Source organism: Tarenaya hassleriana, unplaced genomic scaffold, assembly GCF_000463585.1.
Source record: "Tarenaya hassleriana unplaced genomic scaffold, ASM46358v1 Cleome6, whole genome shotgun sequence".
Taxonomy (NCBI): domain Eukaryota; kingdom Viridiplantae; phylum Streptophyta; class Magnoliopsida; order Brassicales; family Cleomaceae; genus Tarenaya; species Tarenaya hassleriana.
Window position 1 is genome coordinate 4,277,940 of NW_010968505.1, and position 19,371 is coordinate 4,297,310.

A 19,371-nucleotide genomic window follows, 5' to 3' on the forward strand; every position below is an offset into this window, starting at 1 on the left:
TCTTCCGATGAATCGAGGGTCATAGCAGAGAGAGCCGCAGCCATCGCAGTTCGCGGTTTTCCCCGTGCAAGAACAGAAAACCGGTTAAAGCCCATGCCATAGGGTAAGTTGTAACTCTGGAACAGTCTCAGATTTTGACAGCACCTAACCAAGAATCGAACAAGAAAACAGGAAAAAACTCTTCTTGATCCATCGGTTTAGAGGTTGAACTCGAAAACCGGGCTAAACCAAACCAGACCAGACCAAAACCGAATTCTGAATTCAGATAATCAATCCCAAGCTCTAAACTATCCAGACATAACATAAGAAACAAGGCATGTATGTATCTGCTGAAGAGGCTTATGGACTTTTTTTCCGGTGGATGAAGCAAACTGTCTTTTGCATTTTCACAATTTCTTGAGAGAGAAACCTGAATCTTGCTTTGATTCCGTGTTTATATACTCATGTTTTTCATCAGAGAAATATGAATAAGATTCAGGGAAATGAATGTTTTGATAAGAAATTTACGGCGAGAACATTGAAGAATCGAGTTGGTGAAGAGCCACATACATATATAAATAAATATATTTTTAGAATATAAAACCTTTGTTTAGGTTGTCACATTAGCTGGTGATGTTATCATTACGTACACTTGGAAAACTCGAATCTCAAAAAAACACACAGAGAGGTTACGGTTTTTTTTTTTTTTTGGGTGGTGTTGGTGTTGGTCTAACGCACGGGGCCTACGAACCCTAGCTCGAGGCGAATTCTATATCCCCTTTTCTCCGTGTTCCTCTGCTGGGATCGAATTTGAATCCCTTCGAATTTACCTTCTATGTAAGTAAGATTATTGTTGGCACCTTCGATTGTGGCGTCTTTTGGATTCTGGGGTTTCCACCTTCGTTTCCCGTCGCTGAAGATTCCGTATGATTTAGAACCGTCGATTTCGAAATTAAGGGTTTTTTTTTTTCCGTTTTGCGCCAATCGTGTTTGCTCTATATTGGGGTCTATCTAGATTACGAAGCCATGGGTGTTAAGCTTTTTGATGGTCCGGTGGACTTTTGTTCTTCATCTCGCCCTCTATGCTTCTCGTCGATTGCATTTAAGATAATTGTTTGGAATGCTGATTCTTTCGATTCTCCGTTTTCGAATGTGATGCCATGGTGGCAATGACCCCCCTGCCAGAGTTTTTTTTTTATCTTATCTTTAATGTGACTTTATTGATGCTTTAATGGTGTAAAGGGGTGAATTGAATGAGAGTTTGTCTCCTTCTGCAGAAATCCGAGTTCTTCCGTGCTTTATCGGTGGCTGTTGGAGAAGAAGAGTTGAAATTTCTGCAAATATATTCTGTTAATAAAGTGGAGCTCTAAAGATGCTGCCTTTAAGTTTTGGTAGTTTCGATATCTCCTGTTGTTTTGTTCATCTGGCTGAATGGCATCCTTTGGAATAACGAAGCTTAATCGGGCTTTTAAGCCCTTGAAACCCTTTTGCAGAGTAAGATTTGAATCGGGGTTCGTTCTTCGAGCTTCTAATTTTGATTTCGAAATGTTAGAGCAGCAAATGTTTGTGCAACGGTTCCTTGTGAATGATTTATCGCAAATCTGGCATTAGGATGCTTTCTGCTGAAATTGGCCTCGTTTATATATATGATGTTGAAGATTATTTTTTTATTTTTGGATCTTTGCTTGTAGTAGAGTTGAGTTGTGATATGCAAGCATGGTGCATGTTTACCCAATCCTTGCTCTTACATGAGTGATTTTGAATAATCAGGCTTTAGCCCGCTTGATCCTAGGGTTTAGGGTTTTCTGTGCCGCAATATGGATGCGTTTTGTGTGCTCAAGTCATGATGTTGATTGTTAATTCAATGCATTGCTATTACAGGTTCCAGAATTGTTAGCTTCAGCAGTTTGAGATTTTTCATTACTCATATAGAGCCAGATTTTGGAGTAGAGAATGTTTCGCGATAGCGTTTCATTTGCCCAAGCAATGGGATGCTTTGGGTGCTTCGGGTACTCGAGGAGAACCCGTCAATCATCCAAAACTCATCTGAGTAAAAATCGTGGGTTTTCCCGGGATCGTTTGATAGATGATGTACCATACTATGATGATCTGTATTCATGTGATAGTGATGAAACTAGCAATGCTCAAGAAGAAGAAGAAGAAATGGAGCAGCAGAACCGGTCCAAACGCTCTGAGGAAATCTTGAAATTTAAATTAAATAATGGGTTGATCTGCAGGCAGTTTCCAGTGAAAGAAACGAATAAACTTATCCGTGGAGAGGTAAGGAGCTTCATGTACTCGGGACATTATATTCGTTGCCAAGCAAGTTCAATTATTTTTCCCAGAATTCTAGTCATTCTTTTTGTTTGATGGTTTGACTGCGTTTATTTATTTATTTATTTTTTTTCAGGATGAAAATGGAAACAAGATGATCAATGAGTATGTTCGTGAGTATAAAATTGGATCCGGTAGCTACGGCAAAGTGGTAAGCATATTATCGAGTTGTGAAAACTAAACAAGTGAAATTTAAGGAAGTGTTTATCCGGTAGCTATGGCAAAGTGGTAGAGAATTTTGTTTAAAACACATTTCACTATCATCTCAAAACTTAGCAAAGTTTTTTTTAATCTCGTAATCGTTGTTTCAGAATAACGATTTTCTGTATATTTCATTTCCATGCACGGATGTTACATGTTCAACCAATTCTTCTGGCAAAAATATCTTAGGATCTTTGTTTAGTAACATTATTCATTGCATGTGTTCCAGGTTCTATATCGAAGCTCTGTAGACGGTAAGCATTACGCTATCAAGGTATATTCTCGTTTTCTTTTCCTAGTCCCAATGGAAAGCTTGTTTTCTTTTTCTTGTCTACTTTCATGATGTTGTTTCATTAGAACTATAATTCTCTATAATTGTGTTATTGATGGTGCAGACTATGTTATATAATATTTCTCTTATTCGATCTCTTAAAACACTTGCCCTCTTTGTTTTACGGTGACTTTATACTTCGGCTAGGCATTTCACAAGTCGTATTTACTAAGGCTAAGGGTTGCACCTTCAGAAACGGCTATGAGCGATGTTCTCCGTGAGGTAACCATGACTCTCTCTTTTTTTGTTTACCAGTTTTTGCTGTTTTGGGAACAAAACTCGGAACAAATATCAGAATGTCGGTAAGTTCTGTTTATAGTTTCACTCGTTCTATTTCAGGTTATGATCATGAAAATGCTGGAGCATCCTAACATCGTTAATCTCCTCGAGGTGATTGACGACCCCGAAACTGATCATTTCTACATGGGTATTTTTTGTTTTCCCTTTTCCATTACTGTTGTTTCGTTTGTATTTTCCTCCTTTATTCCCGAGTTGATCTCATGTGAGAACTTAAGTTCTTTTTTTCGTGGTTCGGGTTTTCTCCCTTTCGCATTTAGTTCTTGAATATGTTGATGGAAAATGGGCTTATGACGAATCTGGAAGACCGGGTGCTGTTGGAGAGGAAACCGCTAGAAAGTACTTGCAGGATGTAGTTGCTGGCCTGATGTACCTTCATGCTCATGTATGATCCTTCATTGTCTCTATCTTCTACTTCATCCGCCTTTGTGTTTTCTTCAATCACCATCGTGATTTCTTTTTTGATGCAAAAAAAAACAGAATATTATTCACGGGGACATTAAACCCGACAATCTGCTGGTTTCTAGTAACGGCACAGTGAAGATCGGGGACTTCAGTGTCAGCCAATCCTTTGAGGTAGTGAAAAAAATCTCAAACCTAATCCTTTCTCCCATCCCTCAATGGCTCAATCAGTTTCCATGATTTGTTTCTAAATGCGACGTCATGAGTGTTTATCACGTTATCCGTCAGGATGATAACGATGAACTCCGCCGATCTCCCGGGACTCCTGTATTCACTGCCCCGGAATGTTGCGTAGGTCGGCTTCTTTTCTCGTCTCCTGCAAACGATACAGTATCTCGACTTTAGCGTGCAAAACCTTTAAACGGTATCAGTTTTGTTTTTCCATCGATGCTTATTTTAGGTATAACGTACCGTGGCAGAGCTGCGGATACATGGGCAGTGGGAGTTACTTTGTATTGTATGATTTTAGGACAGTACCCATTTCTTGGTGACAGCCTTCAGGATACTTATGACAAGGTGAGTGGACAAAGCTATAACTTGGATCTCTGATGGGTTTTTCACCATATTTGTCGAGGATGTTTGATGTATCTGAAATCGTATCGCGCTTTTTCCTTGTTTCTTTCTGGTATCTTTTTGACAGATTGTTCATAATCCTTTGGTAATCCCGGATGGACTGAATCCACTTCTGAGAAGCTTGATCGAAGGTCTTCTCTGCAAAGGTGAGTTATATATAGTCCTCTCTTGTGATAAAAGTGTAGACCTTTATGTGACCTAATAGCATGCAAAAGAGAACCAAATCTCTTCATGTGACCCGAAAGGCGAAACCATTTCCGGGTACATCCGGGTTTTCTGCAAAAATGCCCGTAAAGCGAGAACTTTGAGTATATTTCCACCTTCTGATGGATGACGGGCTGAATCAATCTGATGCAGATCCGGAACAGAGGATGACACTGAAAGATGTGTCGGAACATCCATGGGTGATGAGAGAAGATAGACCAGTTCCTGAGTACTTGTGCTGGTGCAAACGCAACTCAGCTCAAGGGACTGAAGCAGAATCCAATGGAGGGGTCGAAATATCTGATTCTAACTGAAAAAAAAAAAGATCGAATCTTGGATCATACAAAAACCGTATTATTAAGCACGTGATCGTTTCATGTAGGGTTTTTTTTATGGACGTTACGTGACTTGCAAGGAATCGGGAAGGAAATCTCGCAAAGAGGAGTTTGGCTTTTAACGTATTAGGGTTCCTCTTGCGGGGTTTTTGTTTTTTACTGGCAACTGCTGCTATATAAACTGTATGTTTTGATTTGATTTTTTTTTTGGTGGAAATTAGTTGGTGTTTTTTTATTTTGTGGAGTGGGAGATGCTTCTCATTTGTAATTTGAACGTACAAAAATTATATGTACTTGTTCAGATTATGATCATAATCATCATAATTAAGCTTGCGGGGGGCAATCTTTGGTTGTGTTGATGGACAGACACAGTAAACAAATGGAGATTCTTTGGGGGGCAAAGATTCGGAATCTGCTTTCAGGACATGGGACAAGAGTTGCTCGATCGAGAAACGGGAATGTTTACATGTATTTAGATTTTCCGGAACTAAAATTCAAATTTTTTTTATGGTTTTCCTATTAATACAAATTTTATTCTTTTGGATACTGAAAAAAACAATGAAATGAATTAGATGAGTCGGGGGTCACGTGCCTATCTCTGAAACCAGAACGATTATTTTTTTTTTGTTTTTTGTTTTAGATTTCCAGAAAATATGGAAGAAAGTGTGTTTCTGTTCCGCCGCTGACTTTAGGGCACAATCTTTGTCTTGTCGACGACTGTCAAAGTCGGAGTTGGAACTGTAACGATGAACATATCAACGAGACTCGCCGAGAAACTCCCCGGAATCTTCCCGGCGCCTCCGTCTCCTCTCCTGCGAACAGGTTCTCCTTTCTACGTTTTCGCGCCTTCCTCTTGTTAACTTGTTGGGTTTTGGCGTTTGTTTATTTCGTTGTTCTGAGAAAATTGGATGTAATTCAAGGGGAAATCGAAGAGGAATTTCTAAAATTTTAGAAATATGATTTCTGGGCTTCTCATTGGTTTGTAATTTGAACCCTTAACCTTCTGCTCTTAACTCTGTTCCGTGATTTCTAGGTTTTTGTCTGTTTGGTTTCCGATAAAGCAACGAGATTTCATGTTTTGTGTCAATTATCCCTATTGGGTTTCTGTTAATTTTTTACATTGAACTCGAAATTCAGCTGCGGAATTTACATTCCTTCACTTCACCTGTACAAAAGAAATTCCGTTCTTTTGTCATTGTTAATCGTGTATTTAGGGTTTTTAGATTGTTTTTTTCTCAGTGGTTTCTTATGAACACAACACATATATACCAATTCTTTCCATGGACATTAGGGTTGCCCGAGTTAGGGTTTATTTCATTTGTTAACCAGAAGAGGAGATTTGGATGGGGATTACAGAGGAAAATGGTGTGGAATTCCGAGAGAGCAGACATGTGTGTGGCAAGCAAGACAGGCATAGTTCATCCAGCCACTGGAACTTACGCTCAAGAAGCCATCGAAGCTATCAAATCCGATAAAGTTGTAGCTGTTCCCACTGATACCCTCTATGGGTTCGCCTGTGATGCTTGGTAAGATAGTAATAATCTTTACAAGTTTATGTTCTTGTTGATTCTGTTTGTGGTTAGTATTCTTTCATATGTAAGTTGAAGTTTAATGTTGCAGTTCTTTGGAAGCAGTTAACCGGATATATGCGATCAAAGGGCGGAGACTTACGAGTCCGCTTGCCATTTGCGTTGGTGATGTATCGGACATTAAGCGGTTTGCCATTACAGAACACTTACCTCCTGGTTTGCTCGACTCTCTCCTTCCCGGCCCTGTCACCGTTGTTCTACGGCGAGGTTTGCGTCTCTTTCTTACTTACTTTCCGCCATTACTTTCCTGTGGATGTATATTTGATAAACCTAGGACAGATATGATAGCTTAGGATACAGATCACCCATGTGAACCTATAGGTTAAAGCTGCTTTCGAGTTCATCTCTCAATTGGGATTAGGGGGTGGGCACGGAAACCCGAAATTTCAAGTTTCCATCTGACCCATGAGCCGGATATCCGAAATTTGAGTATTTGTCCACCGGGATGAATGCGATTCGTCGACGCGACAATCCAACATTCAGGTTTGGGTTCAATTGGCGATTCTCTCTCTCTCTCTCTCTCTTTTTTTTTTTCCTCACCCTCCTCTATCCACCTCGTTCCTCGCACTTCTCCTCGTCGGCCAAGACCCCATGATGTATCCAAACATTCTCCGCTCTCTGCGGGTATCCGAAGCTCGTGTACCCGACCATTAGCTTCGGATACTCAATCATTACAAAACTGAGACTGAGTAATCTGACTGAGAAACCCGAGAAGTGAGGCCAAGGTTGGACATACCAAAAATCTAACTGATGACTTGTGCGGAGAATACCGTCTCAACCTGTAGACTAACCGATGGGTGGCCATTACTTTTGATTCGGTTTTATTCGGAAAAAAATATTTTCCTCTCGACGTGCATTGACGTGATATTTTATGTAACAGGTGAATCGAGCGTTCTTGAGAAGTCCTTAAACCCTGGGATTGATACCGTCGGGGTACGGGTACCCGATTGTGAATTCATAAGGGCAATCGCTCGGGGGTCGGGGAGCGCAATCGCCCTGACCAGCGCCAATCTCAGCGGCCACAGAAGCAGTGTTTGTGTGAAAGATTTCGAGAACCTTTGGCATCACTGTGCTTATGTCTATGACGGCGGCGTTCTTCCCTCTGGCCGTGAAGGATCCACCATTATCGATCTGACAAATATCGGAACGTACAAGATCATCAGACCGGGAAGGTACAGCCCGAGATTTTTGTCTCGGGGTAACTGTTTATAGTTTCTCGGGGCATGAAACATGAAACCGTTTTTGCGGATCGGATCACGTAGACAACGATTTTGCGGGTTCGAATCTTTCGTTTCCCCAGTTCGTTCACTTCTCTCCTCGTTTTTTTTATCCAGCGCGGAAGAAGAGACGGTGGAGATTCTCGAGAAGCATTTTCTCGGGGAGGATGCGGGCGGCGGTTAGGGCAGAACGCCCGCCGCCGGGATGTACGGATCTTCCACTTTTTTTGTTTTTGGGTGTTCTCTTCAAGAAACATATGGCAAAGGAGGAGGAGGAGATGTGGAGTTATGGTCCGAAAGATTTGGAATACTTGAAACATAAAGACAGGTTTAGATTATCTTCGGAGGGATTATTAGAAGAAGCTCAAAGTTGTAAAAACAATGATAAAAAAAATAGAAAATAGAAAAAATTTTGTATTATAAAATGCGAAATGTGATTTAGTTCTGTTTAAGATATTCTATCAAGCTTTTATATTTAGCTTTGGAAAATCATACCAAGTCTTCATGTTCTTTGACTCAAAATTAATATTATTATTATTATTATTATTATATATGTATACAAGAGTCTGAAATCATATTCAATGTATCCGTTTTCAGAAAATTTCTAACGATCTCAATTTCAGTTGGAATCATTTTCTTTCAAGATTCAACTTGAATACGATTATTTGAATCGGAGACACAATCCGACACGTTTTTCATGTGTTTTTTTAACTCTCCTTTGTATGAATGAAAAATTAATCAATGGATATCGTCGTGTATTTTCTTAGTCACCATAATATGAATAGCCGCATAATCCTCTAAACCCTAAACCCTAATTATCTCCGAATCTGACACATTCAATCAACAATCATATTTGAGACAAAAAAAAACAAAAAGAATTATCACTTTGAATAGGATTTGGCCGACAAGAAGATCATTCTCACGAGGAAAACAAATAAAAAAATGCTGTATTAAAAAGAGAGAAATTAAAATATAGGGGTTCAATCGAAGAGACAGCAGCAGAGGGAAGGGGAGCCGGGAGCACCGGTCGGGTCGGAGACGCAGAAACCGGACATCGGGGGAGGGTCATTCGGACCATGGCACTGCCTCACGCAGTCCGCGTGTTTGTTGCACGGCCCTCGTATGTGACACGCCCCTTCCGTGTTCTCTGTTCATTCACATCGATTATTTATGGAATAACCATTCGCATTCCCAATTCAACGGACCAATATATATATATATATATATATATATACACACTTTTTTTTTAAACGAATCAAAATATATGTACATTTTTTGAATTGATATATATATATATATATATATATATGTATGTATTGATTTGGTCAATAGAAAACAATAAATCATTAGTTCTATATACATAAAAGAGTTTGGATCCGATATACAAAATAAATATTTGGTGTTTTCTATTGAATCAATCTATATATATATATATAAGAGTTTAAATCCGATATACAAAATAGTGATTTAGTGGTTTCTATTGAACTAATTAAAAAATATACACATAAAAATCATGACATATATGTATATATGTATTTTTTTTTACCGGACTGGCAAGTAACAAGAGAGAAGATGAGGAGAAGAGCAACGAGTTGAAGTTTTGATGACGCCATTTTCTTCTTTCAATTTCTTTGGGAATTATACGTATATATATATATATATATATATGTGTGTGTACAATATTTTGCTTCTTAGAATTTGAGCAGAGAATCGGGAGAGTTATATGGAGGACATGAGCAGTTCCAAGAACCAAAATTAGGATTGCTTTTATAGGAAAAACAAAGTAAATACCATTTTTTATTCGCCTTTTTACTGCGCCCGAAAAACCGAAAAAAAAACGAAAAATACTTTAAAAAGGTAAAAAAAAAATTATGTTCCTTTTTTGTTTTTAGTTTTGAATATGAGAGGATTTTGACCGCAACAAACATCGTATGCCCAGGCAACATTATTTTAGGGATATTTTCTTCGTAAAAAAAATCGAGACAATTTCATGGGTCCCAAATTTAATACACGCGTAAAACAATTATCACATCTTGTATTATTGTTATTGTTGTTATTATTATTATTATTATTATTATGTTGGCGCCTGTATCATAATTCGGTAATTTCTCACTTTCTATTTATTGTATTAGTATTAAGTTGGAATTATACGGTTTAGATTGAGAAGAAAACTAATAAGATTTAGACAACATCGTTCGTGGATCGATAACAAAAGAAAACAGAGAAATAATTCATCATAGATTTTATTATTATTATTATTATTATTATTGAAATTGAGATGTAGCGAACAGAAGATTTAGAAAAAGGGGGATCACTTATAAGTGCAGCAGCAGACGGAGCCGGGGCCGGACTCATTGGGCATGCAGAGGCTCTGGTCGCTCCGAGCGCCGGCCTTCCTGCACCTGCCGCTGCAGTCATCCGTCCTCTTGCACGGCCCTCTGAACTCGCACACCCCCTCCGAACTCCCCTCTGCATATACACGCACAATACACACATCGTTAGAGAAACTGTTTAATTTACAGAAACAAACAATTCAGAATCTTATTTTCGCTATGTTTAATAATTATAAAATTAAACATATATACACATATATATATATATAGACAGAAAATAAAATAAAAAAGACGGTTAAGAGTAGCGGTGGACGTTTCGGTTCGGTTGCGAAGAACCGAATCTTATCGAACCGAAAAATACGGTATTTTTCTGATAAAAAAACCTCGCTAAAACCCAAAAGAATGGACTATCTCTCCTTTTTCCAAAGTTCCCTAACGGTTTTAATTTTAAAAAAAACTGAATTTTCTAAAAACGAACCGGATCGATCCGAATTTTAAGAAAACACAAAAAACGAATTTTTTTTAATGAAACCGAACCGAATTATTTTCGACCCGAATTCGAACTGAATACGAAAAAGCTCTCCCTACTTGATAGAGTGAGAGCGTTACCAATTGACTGGGAGGCAATGAGGAAGGAAAAGACAATGAGGAGAGCAACCAATTGAAATCTTGTTGATGTCGCCATTTGGTCTCTCTGCCTAAAAATTTTATTTTTTAATACAAATCAACGAGTGGTTATATGAAATATAATAAAGTTTCGTAAGATATATATATACATGCAAGGAGAGAGATAACCTTTAAAGGAAAAGATTCTCAAATTAATGCACCGATTCCCACCAAATCAAATACAGTCCATGGATATTGTAACGTATAAAACCAAACGAAAGAAACTTATTTGTATGTCTTTTAAAATCAAATTAATCTTAATAAAATGTTACGTATAGTTTTTTACTATATTTGTAATGCGATTAGATATTGAAAGGGTTTATTTTATTCCGGATTTCATTTGATAAGATTCCTAATTTCTAATAAGCGACCGATTTGAATCAATTGAACATAATCAAACAAAATCTAATCATTAGTGCAAAACGGGTCGGCTCGGTCCAATCCAGCCCTAAGAGTGGGTGTTTCGATCCGGTTCTTCGGAATCAAACCGTATCGAAAATTTCGGTATTTTTTCGAACTGTACCATTCAAAATTTCCGAATAGTATGATTTTTATAGAACCGAATTTTTCGAAATCGAACCGAATCGAACTTTATAAAATTCCCGAAAACATGAAATTTTCTTACGAAAATTTCATTTTTTTAAACAAAAACCGAAAAAGAACCGTACCGAAACCGAACCGAACTGAATAATATACGATACTAATTTGGTACAAATTTTAGAATATCGAATAAACTGTTTCCGAACCGAACCACTAAAATTCTGACCCGAATCCCGAAACGTTCACCCCTACCCAGCCTGCCTCATTTCGATATGGGAATATTTTAGTCCAACACAGTCCAACCCATTTTTTAGCGAGTAAAAAATTGGCCAGTCCGACGCATATCGCGTTAATTCGCGAACCAAATACATATTTTTTTTTAAAAATAAATATTATAAATATTTAAAAATATTATATATATTTAAAAATACATTTTTTATATAAAATATTTATAAATATATATATAAATATTAAAAAAAAAATTGTCTGAGCCAAGTTCGTGATGAATTGATTCGTTCGACCCGTTTTTTTCTAGGTTCAAATATTCTAAACCCGACTCGATAAAATGTAGACCTGCCTCATAAGCAGTCAGATTTGTTTTACATCCCTAAATTAATTTTTTAACTTTGGAGAGAAAATCCTACTAAAGACTCACATCATATGAAAAAATAAATGCTTCTACTTATAAAAGATATTTGTTTAGAAATAATTTAAAACTATATTAATTATTTATCGTTCTAAATATGTATAAGTTGATAATAGTTCATATGTTTCGTATGATATTATTCTAATGATTTAAAAAAATTGAATATTTGTCATGGTATTTTTAATCTCAATTCGACTATTTTTTATTAAATTTGTCTGTTCTTATAAAATTTATTCTATTCGTACTTACATAAGTTTCAATTCTATTTCTATCATCTAATGGATCCTTTTATATTTGGTTTTCATTAAAAAAATTTACTTATTTTTAAAATTTTGTAAGTCTTCTGTTACTTTTTTCGGTTATTATTGTATAATCCGATCCGAATTTGATTCAAATAAAATTCGATGTAAATACAATTTATGTCTTATTCAATTGAATTTTCATATTTAAATCAAAATATAGCTTCAGATTTGTATTTTATTTATATATTAAATCTATAATTTTAATTTGCATTTAAACATAAACATAACAAAAGAATGCTCAGAAAGCGTGAGCCCGTAAACGTCGCCGTTTAGTAGAACACCGAAAACAAAAAGCTCTGCTGCTTGGGAGATCGATCTCTCTCTCTCTCCTTCGGTCAGGCAAAAATGGCGTTCCGATATTTCCTCCTCCTCTCCCTAACGGCTCTTCTCATCGTCTCCGCCGCATACGCCAACACCGACGACGAAGACCTCAGCTTCCTTGAAGATCCCACCGACGACGATGTTCCCGCCGATTCCAGTGCCTCCCCCAATCTCGACGATTTCGACGGGGAGGACGACGACGATTCCGAGATGTACGACGACGAAGAAGGGGACGAGAACTTCTCCGATCTGGACTCTCCGGATTCGGATTCGTTCGCGTCGCCGGTGGTCGACGAGAAGGACGTGGTGGTTCTCAAGGAGCGGAATTTCACCGACGTGATCGAGAACAACCAGTTCGTTATGGTTGAGTTCTACGCGCCGTGGTGTGGCCATTGTCAGTCTCTGGCTCCGGAGTACGCCGCCGCTGCGACGGAGCTGAAGGCCGACGGTGTCGTTTTCGCGAAGGTCGACGCCACGGAGGAGAACGAGCTCGCGCACGAGTACAATGTCCAGGGCTTCCCGACCGTGTATTTCTTCGTCGACGGCGAGCACAAGCCTTACATCGGCGGGAGAACCAAGTAAGTGAATTTACATTTTTTGAATGTAATATGCTACCGTGATATTGTTGATTGGATCGATTTGGGGATTTGGGTACTGTTATGCCTTCGTAGTCGAACTTGGTAGCTCAAGCTCGTTTCAAAAGCTGGTTAAGTACATTCATAAACAATCTTCAGAGCTCAAGTGTTCTTATGAGTAGTTGTATAAATTTCATTGCTTCCTCTTATCAAACAGTTATTGGTTGATTAATGAGGAAAGATTTGTAAAGTTGCTAAATTTGACTGTACAGAATCTTATTACTGGTGTCTTGTGGTATTCTTTTGTTCTTATATTGTTGATGTGATCTGTCTGTATAAACAAGATTGAGATATAATGCATATTGTTTTCTGAATTCGGGATCCAGAGATGCAATAGTGACATGGATCAAGAAGAAGATTGGTCCTGCTGTTTATAATCTGACCAGCTTAGATGATGCGGAAAAAGTTTTGACCTCTGGCAACAAAGTTGCGTTGGGCTACTTGAACTCCTTGGTGGTATGGCTTCTCTTCTTGCCTGATGGTGATATGATTGTATTTTTGCTTTGTTGGTACATACCGTAATGCAATATGGATTATATTAATTGAGTATATTTCTGGCTCGCATTAAGCAAATGGTATCCCATTTTGATTTCACAGGGCTCGGAAAATGAGCATCTCACTGCTGCTTCCAGAGCTGAAGATGATGTCGACTTTTATCAAACAGTGAACCCTGATGTTGCCAAGCTGTTCCACATCGATCCCGAGGCTAAACGTCCTGCTTTGGTCCTAATTAAGAATGAGGAAGAGAAAATCAGCCATTTTGGTTAATTTCCCAAGTCTTCTTAGTACTTTTACTGTGAAAGCTCTGTTTAGCTTCTTCTGGAGTGGGGAGGTTTTATCATGTTTTTGTCATTCTGCAGAGGGGGAATATGTTAAGTCAGCTTTAATAAAGTTTATATCTTCCAACAAGCTTCCTTTGGTTACCATTTTCACTAGAGAGAGTGCTCCACAGATTTTTGAGAGTGAAATCAAGAAGCAGGTATGTTTACTCTAGTGAATTAAGCCCTCATTGAAATTTGAAGATTTTTAGGATGGTTTTCTGACATGACATGCTTCTTTCCAGCTGATGCTGTTTGCCAACAAAAATGAATCGGAGAAGGCTCTTCCTGAATTCTCGGAAGCAGCAAAATCCTTGAAGGGAAAGGTAGGAGTATAGATCTTGCAGAGATTCCCCTATATGCTCGATGTTGAGACAAACATGTGAACAAAATCACTCTCTGCAATGTTATCATATGGATATAATTAAAAGTCCGGATTTGGATTTTATCATTTTGTAAGGCCACTAACTCAAGTCATTCCTAGCTGCAGCTCATCTTTGTATTTGTGGATCGGGAAAATGAAGAATATGGAAAGCCCGTCGCTGAGTACTTTGGCGTGACAAATGGTCCTAAGGTACTTTTACCTCGACAGTTCTGATTTGCGAGAGATTGTGTATGAGATTGTGGTTCGTTTAATACTTTCTCTCCACAAACATATGTTAAAACTCAACTATGGGCATTTGTATGTTGTTGTCTAGGTGGTTGCTTTCACAGGAACTGAGAATCCCAAGAAACACTTCTTCGACGATGAATTCAAGTCGGAAAAAATCAAGGTACAGTTTCACAAAATGTTTTCACACATAGAACTAGGTTTGGTGATGGTATGATCACTGGTAACATACTTATTTACGAAACCTTCAATTTCTTGCAGTCATTTGGTGAGGATTTCCTGAATGATAAGCTCAAACCTTTCTTCAAGTCCGACCCCATTCCCGCAAAGGTAAAAGCTATTTCCTTCATTCCGTTAATACTGATGTTGTTGATTCACTTTCTCCGGATCTCTATCACTGGTTTTAATCCTGACGACCGCAGAATGATGGAGATGTGAAAATAGTAGTTGGAGATAACTTTGATGAAATCGTTCTAGACGAGTCAAAGGATGTCCTTCTGGAGGTAATACCATATCAAAATTCAAATCAATCAGTACAACAAGGTCACAATTGTTCATAGCTTAAGATTTACTCGGTTGTGTAATGAACGAAACCAGATCTATGCACCGTGGTGTGGCCATTGCCAAGCCCTTGAGCCGACGTATAACAAGCTTGCCAAACATCTAAGAAGCATAGATTCTCTTGTCATAGCCAAGATGGATGGAACAACCAATGAACACCCCAGGGCAAAGGTAACAAAACAAAATACACCAATACCTAACACTAGATATAGCATGAGAGCTGAAACGGCCCCATCTGGGTATGACCCTCTAGCTTATTTGCAACTCTGATTCTGCGTAGTTTACGTGATCTATAGACCGATGATTTCAATATCTCGATCCGGGTATCTCTAAATGACCTAAATTCTACTGACAGGTTGAAGGGTTCCCCACGATTCTCTTCTTCCCAGCAGGCAACAAGACATCAGAGCCGGTAAGTTCTGCTCCTCGGTAGCATCGGATTTCTTGAGAGGGATTCGATATTTCGTATAAGTAGTAAAAGAGTGTGTATTTTTCTTTATTGGCTGGCAGATAACGGTAGAGACAGATAGAACGGTGGTTGCCTTGTACAAGTTCCTCAGGAAACATGCCTCAATCCCATTCAAACTCGAGAAACCCACTGCAGCTTCAGCTCCTCGAACAGAGGACGAGGAGTCCACTCCAAAAGCAAAATCTTCCGAGTCCAGCCAAACCCTGAGCGACCCAAAGGACGAACTGTGATTATATATATATTACGACATTGCTTTATATGAATGAAAACGTAGAGGAAGCAAAACATGGTATTTTCGTTGTAGAAAAAAAACTCACAAACAGTATTCTCTCTGTTTTATTATCAACCTAACTCTTTTATAAGTTCCCATGGATCTGAGATTCTCATGTTGTCGGAGAATTTACAAACCACCAAGCGATCTACGACGACTTGTTGAGGGTCGCAAGCTGTTCACGTGATCTAGAGTACGAGTCTGACATTGTTTCTGATAGTCAAATGAAATCGTGTTTTTGAAGTCGAATCAAATAGATCAGAGCTTTAGTTCAAAGGCATAGATTGACCCTTCGTTCTCAAGCTTAGGCGCAATGCTCAATGCCACATGAACGTATATAGATATACATATATATATATACACATGCATGTTGCCGACTATGTCTATACGCGGCATTCTATATATGTTCGTGTGTATACATTTATGTTAGGTATAATATACATGAACATGAGCACCGTTCATCTGGCACTTCTCTAAGTGGAAAAATACCTCTTTTTTACGCGCCTGAATCCAGTGCTACGCGCTTTTTCCTGTTTCTATACGCCTCTGACGTGGCCTGTTACGTGGCCTGTTCCCATTCGTTTATCTCTTTCCATAGCCGCGAGTCTCTCCATATCTATATATATATATATCTACGTCCAAAGCCGACTTTGTTTAGTTTCTTCTCCAGATCTCTTTTTCTTCTACCAAGTCGGCTCACTTTTGAATTTTCATAGAGAGAGAGAGAGTTGGAATCTTGAAGATGGTGAAGCTCGGCATTATCATTGCTGTTCTCCTAATGGCGGGGCTCGCGTTTGGTGAGATTTCGCCGGCTCCGTCGCCGGATCTAGGCGTGCACGCAGCAGATTCGCCTCCGGTTCACGCACCGACATCGGAAAGCGGATCTCCGCCGTCTCCTTTCTCACCTTCCACTTCCGAGCCTCCGATCGAGCATTCGTCTCCGCCGGAACCGGAATCCGAACATTCTCCGTCTCCAGCCCCGGCGAACTCTCCGTCGAGCTCTCCGCCGATGCCAGAGGGATCTTCATATCCGTCTCCACCATCTCCGTCTCCAGCACCAGAACCTAGCGTGGCCAGCAATATCACTGCGACCTCCGACGAAAAATCCTCCGGCGGCGGAGGAATGAGCGGCGGGAAGAAGGCCGGGATCGTGGTGGGAGTGTTTGCGGCGGCGTGTGCGGTCGGAATAGGCGGAGTTGTGTACAAGAAACGGCAGGACAATATTCGCCGATCACGGTACGGATACGCCGCGAGGGAACTTCTCTGAGTAGAGTGAGAGAGAGACGACGAGCGGTGGTTCTCCGCCATGGATCTCCGATTCCTTTTTTTTTTTGTTAGTTCAAATTTGAAACCACCACTGTTTTTTTATGCTTTTTTTTTTAATTCGTAAAATCTTTTTAAAACTTTGAAATTTAAAATTACTACTGCAGCTGCTCATCGGTTATAGAAATTTCATTCTTTCTTTGTTGTTACCTGCGGCTGTGAGTGGAGAATTTCTATATAATATAATTACGTTTTCGCTTTTAGTTGATCATTGATCAACGCTTGGTGTTGCAGAATTTACATTTAGCGGTAAACTACAAAGCCAATGAATTGATTTTCATCAATGATTGCAAGTCCTCCTTCCCCTATATAGAAAAAAAAAAAAACAGGAATAGAAATTTACATTTAAATAAAGTCCCGAATCTTGAATTTATTATATCTATACAGTTTTAATGAACACGTTTAGGAATCTAGGCCCAAAGCTCAGCGGGACAAAATAAATATTATTAACTTACCAACAACATAGATATTATTAATTTATTTATCTCAGTCGTATTGAATATTCAAAAATTAGAATTAATTGGACGAGTACCAAGAAGCCCATTACAATTGCCATCCTAAAGGCCAATCTTTTATTTGGATCAAGATTTAACTTTTGTTTGTAGATTTAGCCCATAAATTGCCCATTTTATGACCCTTTTTCCAAATATACCCTCCTAGCCCCGAAGCCTCAAAAACTCCTTTGAAATATAAACCTTTAACCCAATGTGGTGACCATATAATATATAGGCCGATAAGGAGGAAACCCTAGAACTGAGAGAGAGAGGAGAAAATGCCGCCGAAATTCGACCCTTCCCAAGTCGTTGAGGTGTTTGTCCGGGTTACCGGCGGTGAGGTTGGAGCGGCGAGTTCGCTCGCGCCGAAGATAGGGCCACTCGGTCTCTCCCCGAAGAAGATCGGAGAAGACATCGCCAAGGAGACGGCGAAGGAATGGAAGGGTCTCCGAGTCACCGTCAAGCTCACCGTCCAGAACCGTCAGGCCAAGGTCACTGTGGTTCCCTCTGCGGCGGCGCTCGTAATCAAGGCTCTGAAGGAGCCGGAGCGTGATCGGAAGTTCTAGGGTTTATCGGAAGAAGACGAAGAACATAAAGCACAACGGAAACATCTCCCTAGACGACGTAATCGAGATCGCGAAGGTCATGCGTCTGAGATCCATGGCGAAGGATCTGAGCGGGACGGTGAAGGAGATCCTCGGCACGTGTGTCTCCGTCGGTTGCACCGTCGACGGAAAAGATCCGAAGGATCGTCAGCAGGAGATCACCGATGGCGATGTCGACATCCCCACCGAGTGAAGGGTACTTTGAATTTTTCCATTTCGTTTAGCCTTCTAAGTCGATGGTTCTCTTAGTACACTGTTCTTCGACATTCCCAGGAATCAGGTCGAAAGACCATTCTTCTTTTCGCTTGTTTATCTGAATCTTGCGTTGAGGTAATTTTGATGGTATATCACCCTCTTAATTCGATATAATTTCTGTTGGGAATCCCACAGCTTTTGGTTGATGTTCAATCAACAACTCGGGCTTTGATCATCTCGTTGCATCCTTCCATGCTAATCAATGATTTGTAGAATCATATACGTAACTGATGTTGAATTCGTGTACAAGATTAGTCCATTATGAAATGTCTGTGAGTGGGTTCGAATGGAAGATGGAGATTTAGTTTGAATTCGATTCGATCTTTAGGTTTGTAAATATGTACTGTTGTTTCTGCAAGAGCAGAAATGAAGTGATTAGATTTTATTATGTTAACCGATTTCAATTAAATTGATTTAAAATCCGGTATACAATAAACCGATTTTATATAATTTGGTTTTTTGATTTGTCGATTTTTTTTACTTTGCATCTTCATGTCACATGTTGTGTAAATAAAATATACATCTCTAAGTTAACTTCTTTTTTTTTACATTTTTAAAATTGTAAAATATATGTGCCAAAATTTTATTTGGGTATTTTGTATAGGAAAAATTAGGAAGTGAATTTACAAATAATTGAATTGGAGTCCGAATGGAAATGTGTTTGGTTCCAGGGCCAAGGTGAATGGTTCTCTGCAGAATGTACGGTCTGTAATTTGATATACGCGTTCGAGCGGGTGAGGGTTTCGATACGATTCCGATGACACGTCTCAAACTCAAAAATACGGTATTTTTTTAATTAAACAGTCTTAAATTTTTAAACGAAATTTAAGTAAACAAAATTTTTCGAAATTGAATCGAATTTAAGAAAACAAATTTTTTTTTTTATAAAAATTGAAAGTGAAATTAGAATAATCGAATAATACATTTTTTTTTGTTATGAATGTCTATATTTAATTTATTCATGTAACTCTTTTTTTATTAATTCAAATGATATTGTTTC

At 38.9% G+C, this 19,371-nt stretch overlaps 4 protein-coding genes and 1 pseudogene across 7 annotated transcripts; all 5 read left to right on the forward strand.

Annotated features, from left to right (window-relative positions):
• Window positions 1–644: 644 nt before the first annotated feature.
• On the forward strand, window positions 645–5,061 carry LOC104799499 (serine/threonine-protein kinase GRIK2). Of its 3 annotated transcripts, none has more exons than XM_010522062.2 (13): window positions 645–816; window positions 1,257–1,490; window positions 1,861–2,259; window positions 2,390–2,464; window positions 2,744–2,788; window positions 2,993–3,067; window positions 3,185–3,272; window positions 3,403–3,527; window positions 3,623–3,718; window positions 3,833–3,899; window positions 4,005–4,120; window positions 4,245–4,323; window positions 4,535–5,061. In XM_010522062.2, exons 3-13 carry the CDS (start codon window positions 1,933–1,935, stop codon window positions 4,693–4,695), a joined length of 1,254 nt encoding a protein of 417 aa, XP_010520364.1. In that variant the 5' UTR covers window positions 645–816; window positions 1,257–1,490; window positions 1,861–1,932; the 3' UTR covers window positions 4,696–5,061. The 3 variants fall into 3 exon arrangements, with proteins under 3 accessions (XP_010520364.1, XP_010520365.1, XP_010520363.1); XM_010522063.2 differs by having other exon boundaries at window positions 1,257–1,370; XM_010522061.1 differs by having other exon boundaries at window positions 647–816; window positions 1,257–1,473.
• Window positions 5,062–5,320: 259 nt separating this feature from the next.
• LOC104799500 (yrdC domain-containing protein, mitochondrial) lies at window positions 5,321–8,000 on the forward strand. 2 transcript variants are annotated; one of them, XM_010522064.2, is made up of 5 exons: window positions 5,321–5,538; window positions 6,008–6,242; window positions 6,337–6,512; window positions 7,186–7,477; window positions 7,640–8,000. In XM_010522064.2, exons 1-5 carry the CDS (start codon window positions 5,463–5,465, stop codon window positions 7,704–7,706), a joined length of 846 nt encoding a protein of 281 aa, XP_010520366.1. In that variant the 5' UTR covers window positions 5,321–5,462; the 3' UTR covers window positions 7,707–8,000. The 2 variants fall into 2 exon arrangements, with proteins under 2 accessions (XP_010520366.1, XP_010520367.1); XM_010522065.1 differs by having other exon boundaries at window positions 5,450–5,538; window positions 6,073–6,242.
• A 4,275-nt stretch (window positions 8,001–12,275) lies between these two features.
• On the forward strand, window positions 12,276–15,812 carry LOC104799502 (protein disulfide isomerase-like 1-4). Its single transcript, XM_010522066.2, has 12 exons — window positions 12,276–12,908; window positions 13,292–13,421; window positions 13,563–13,728; window positions 13,826–13,944; window positions 14,029–14,109; window positions 14,274–14,357; window positions 14,482–14,556; window positions 14,655–14,723; window positions 14,816–14,896; window positions 14,991–15,125; window positions 15,310–15,366; window positions 15,465–15,812. The coding sequence occupies exons 1-12, from the start codon at window positions 12,355–12,357 to the stop codon at window positions 15,651–15,653; spliced, it is 1,740 nt and encodes a 579-aa protein (XP_010520368.1). The 5' UTR covers window positions 12,276–12,354; the 3' UTR covers window positions 15,654–15,812.
• A 553-nt stretch (window positions 15,813–16,365) lies between these two features.
• On the forward strand, window positions 16,366–17,236 carry LOC104799503 (vegetative cell wall protein gp1-like). Its single transcript, XM_010522067.2, has one exon. It carries the CDS (start codon window positions 16,437–16,439, stop codon window positions 16,959–16,961), a length of 525 nt encoding a protein of 174 aa, XP_010520369.1. The 5' UTR covers window positions 16,366–16,436; the 3' UTR covers window positions 16,962–17,236.
• Window positions 17,237–17,729: 493 nt separating this feature from the next.
• LOC104799505 lies at window positions 17,730–18,546 on the forward strand (annotated as a pseudogene).
• Window positions 18,547–19,371: the final 825 nt, after the last annotated feature.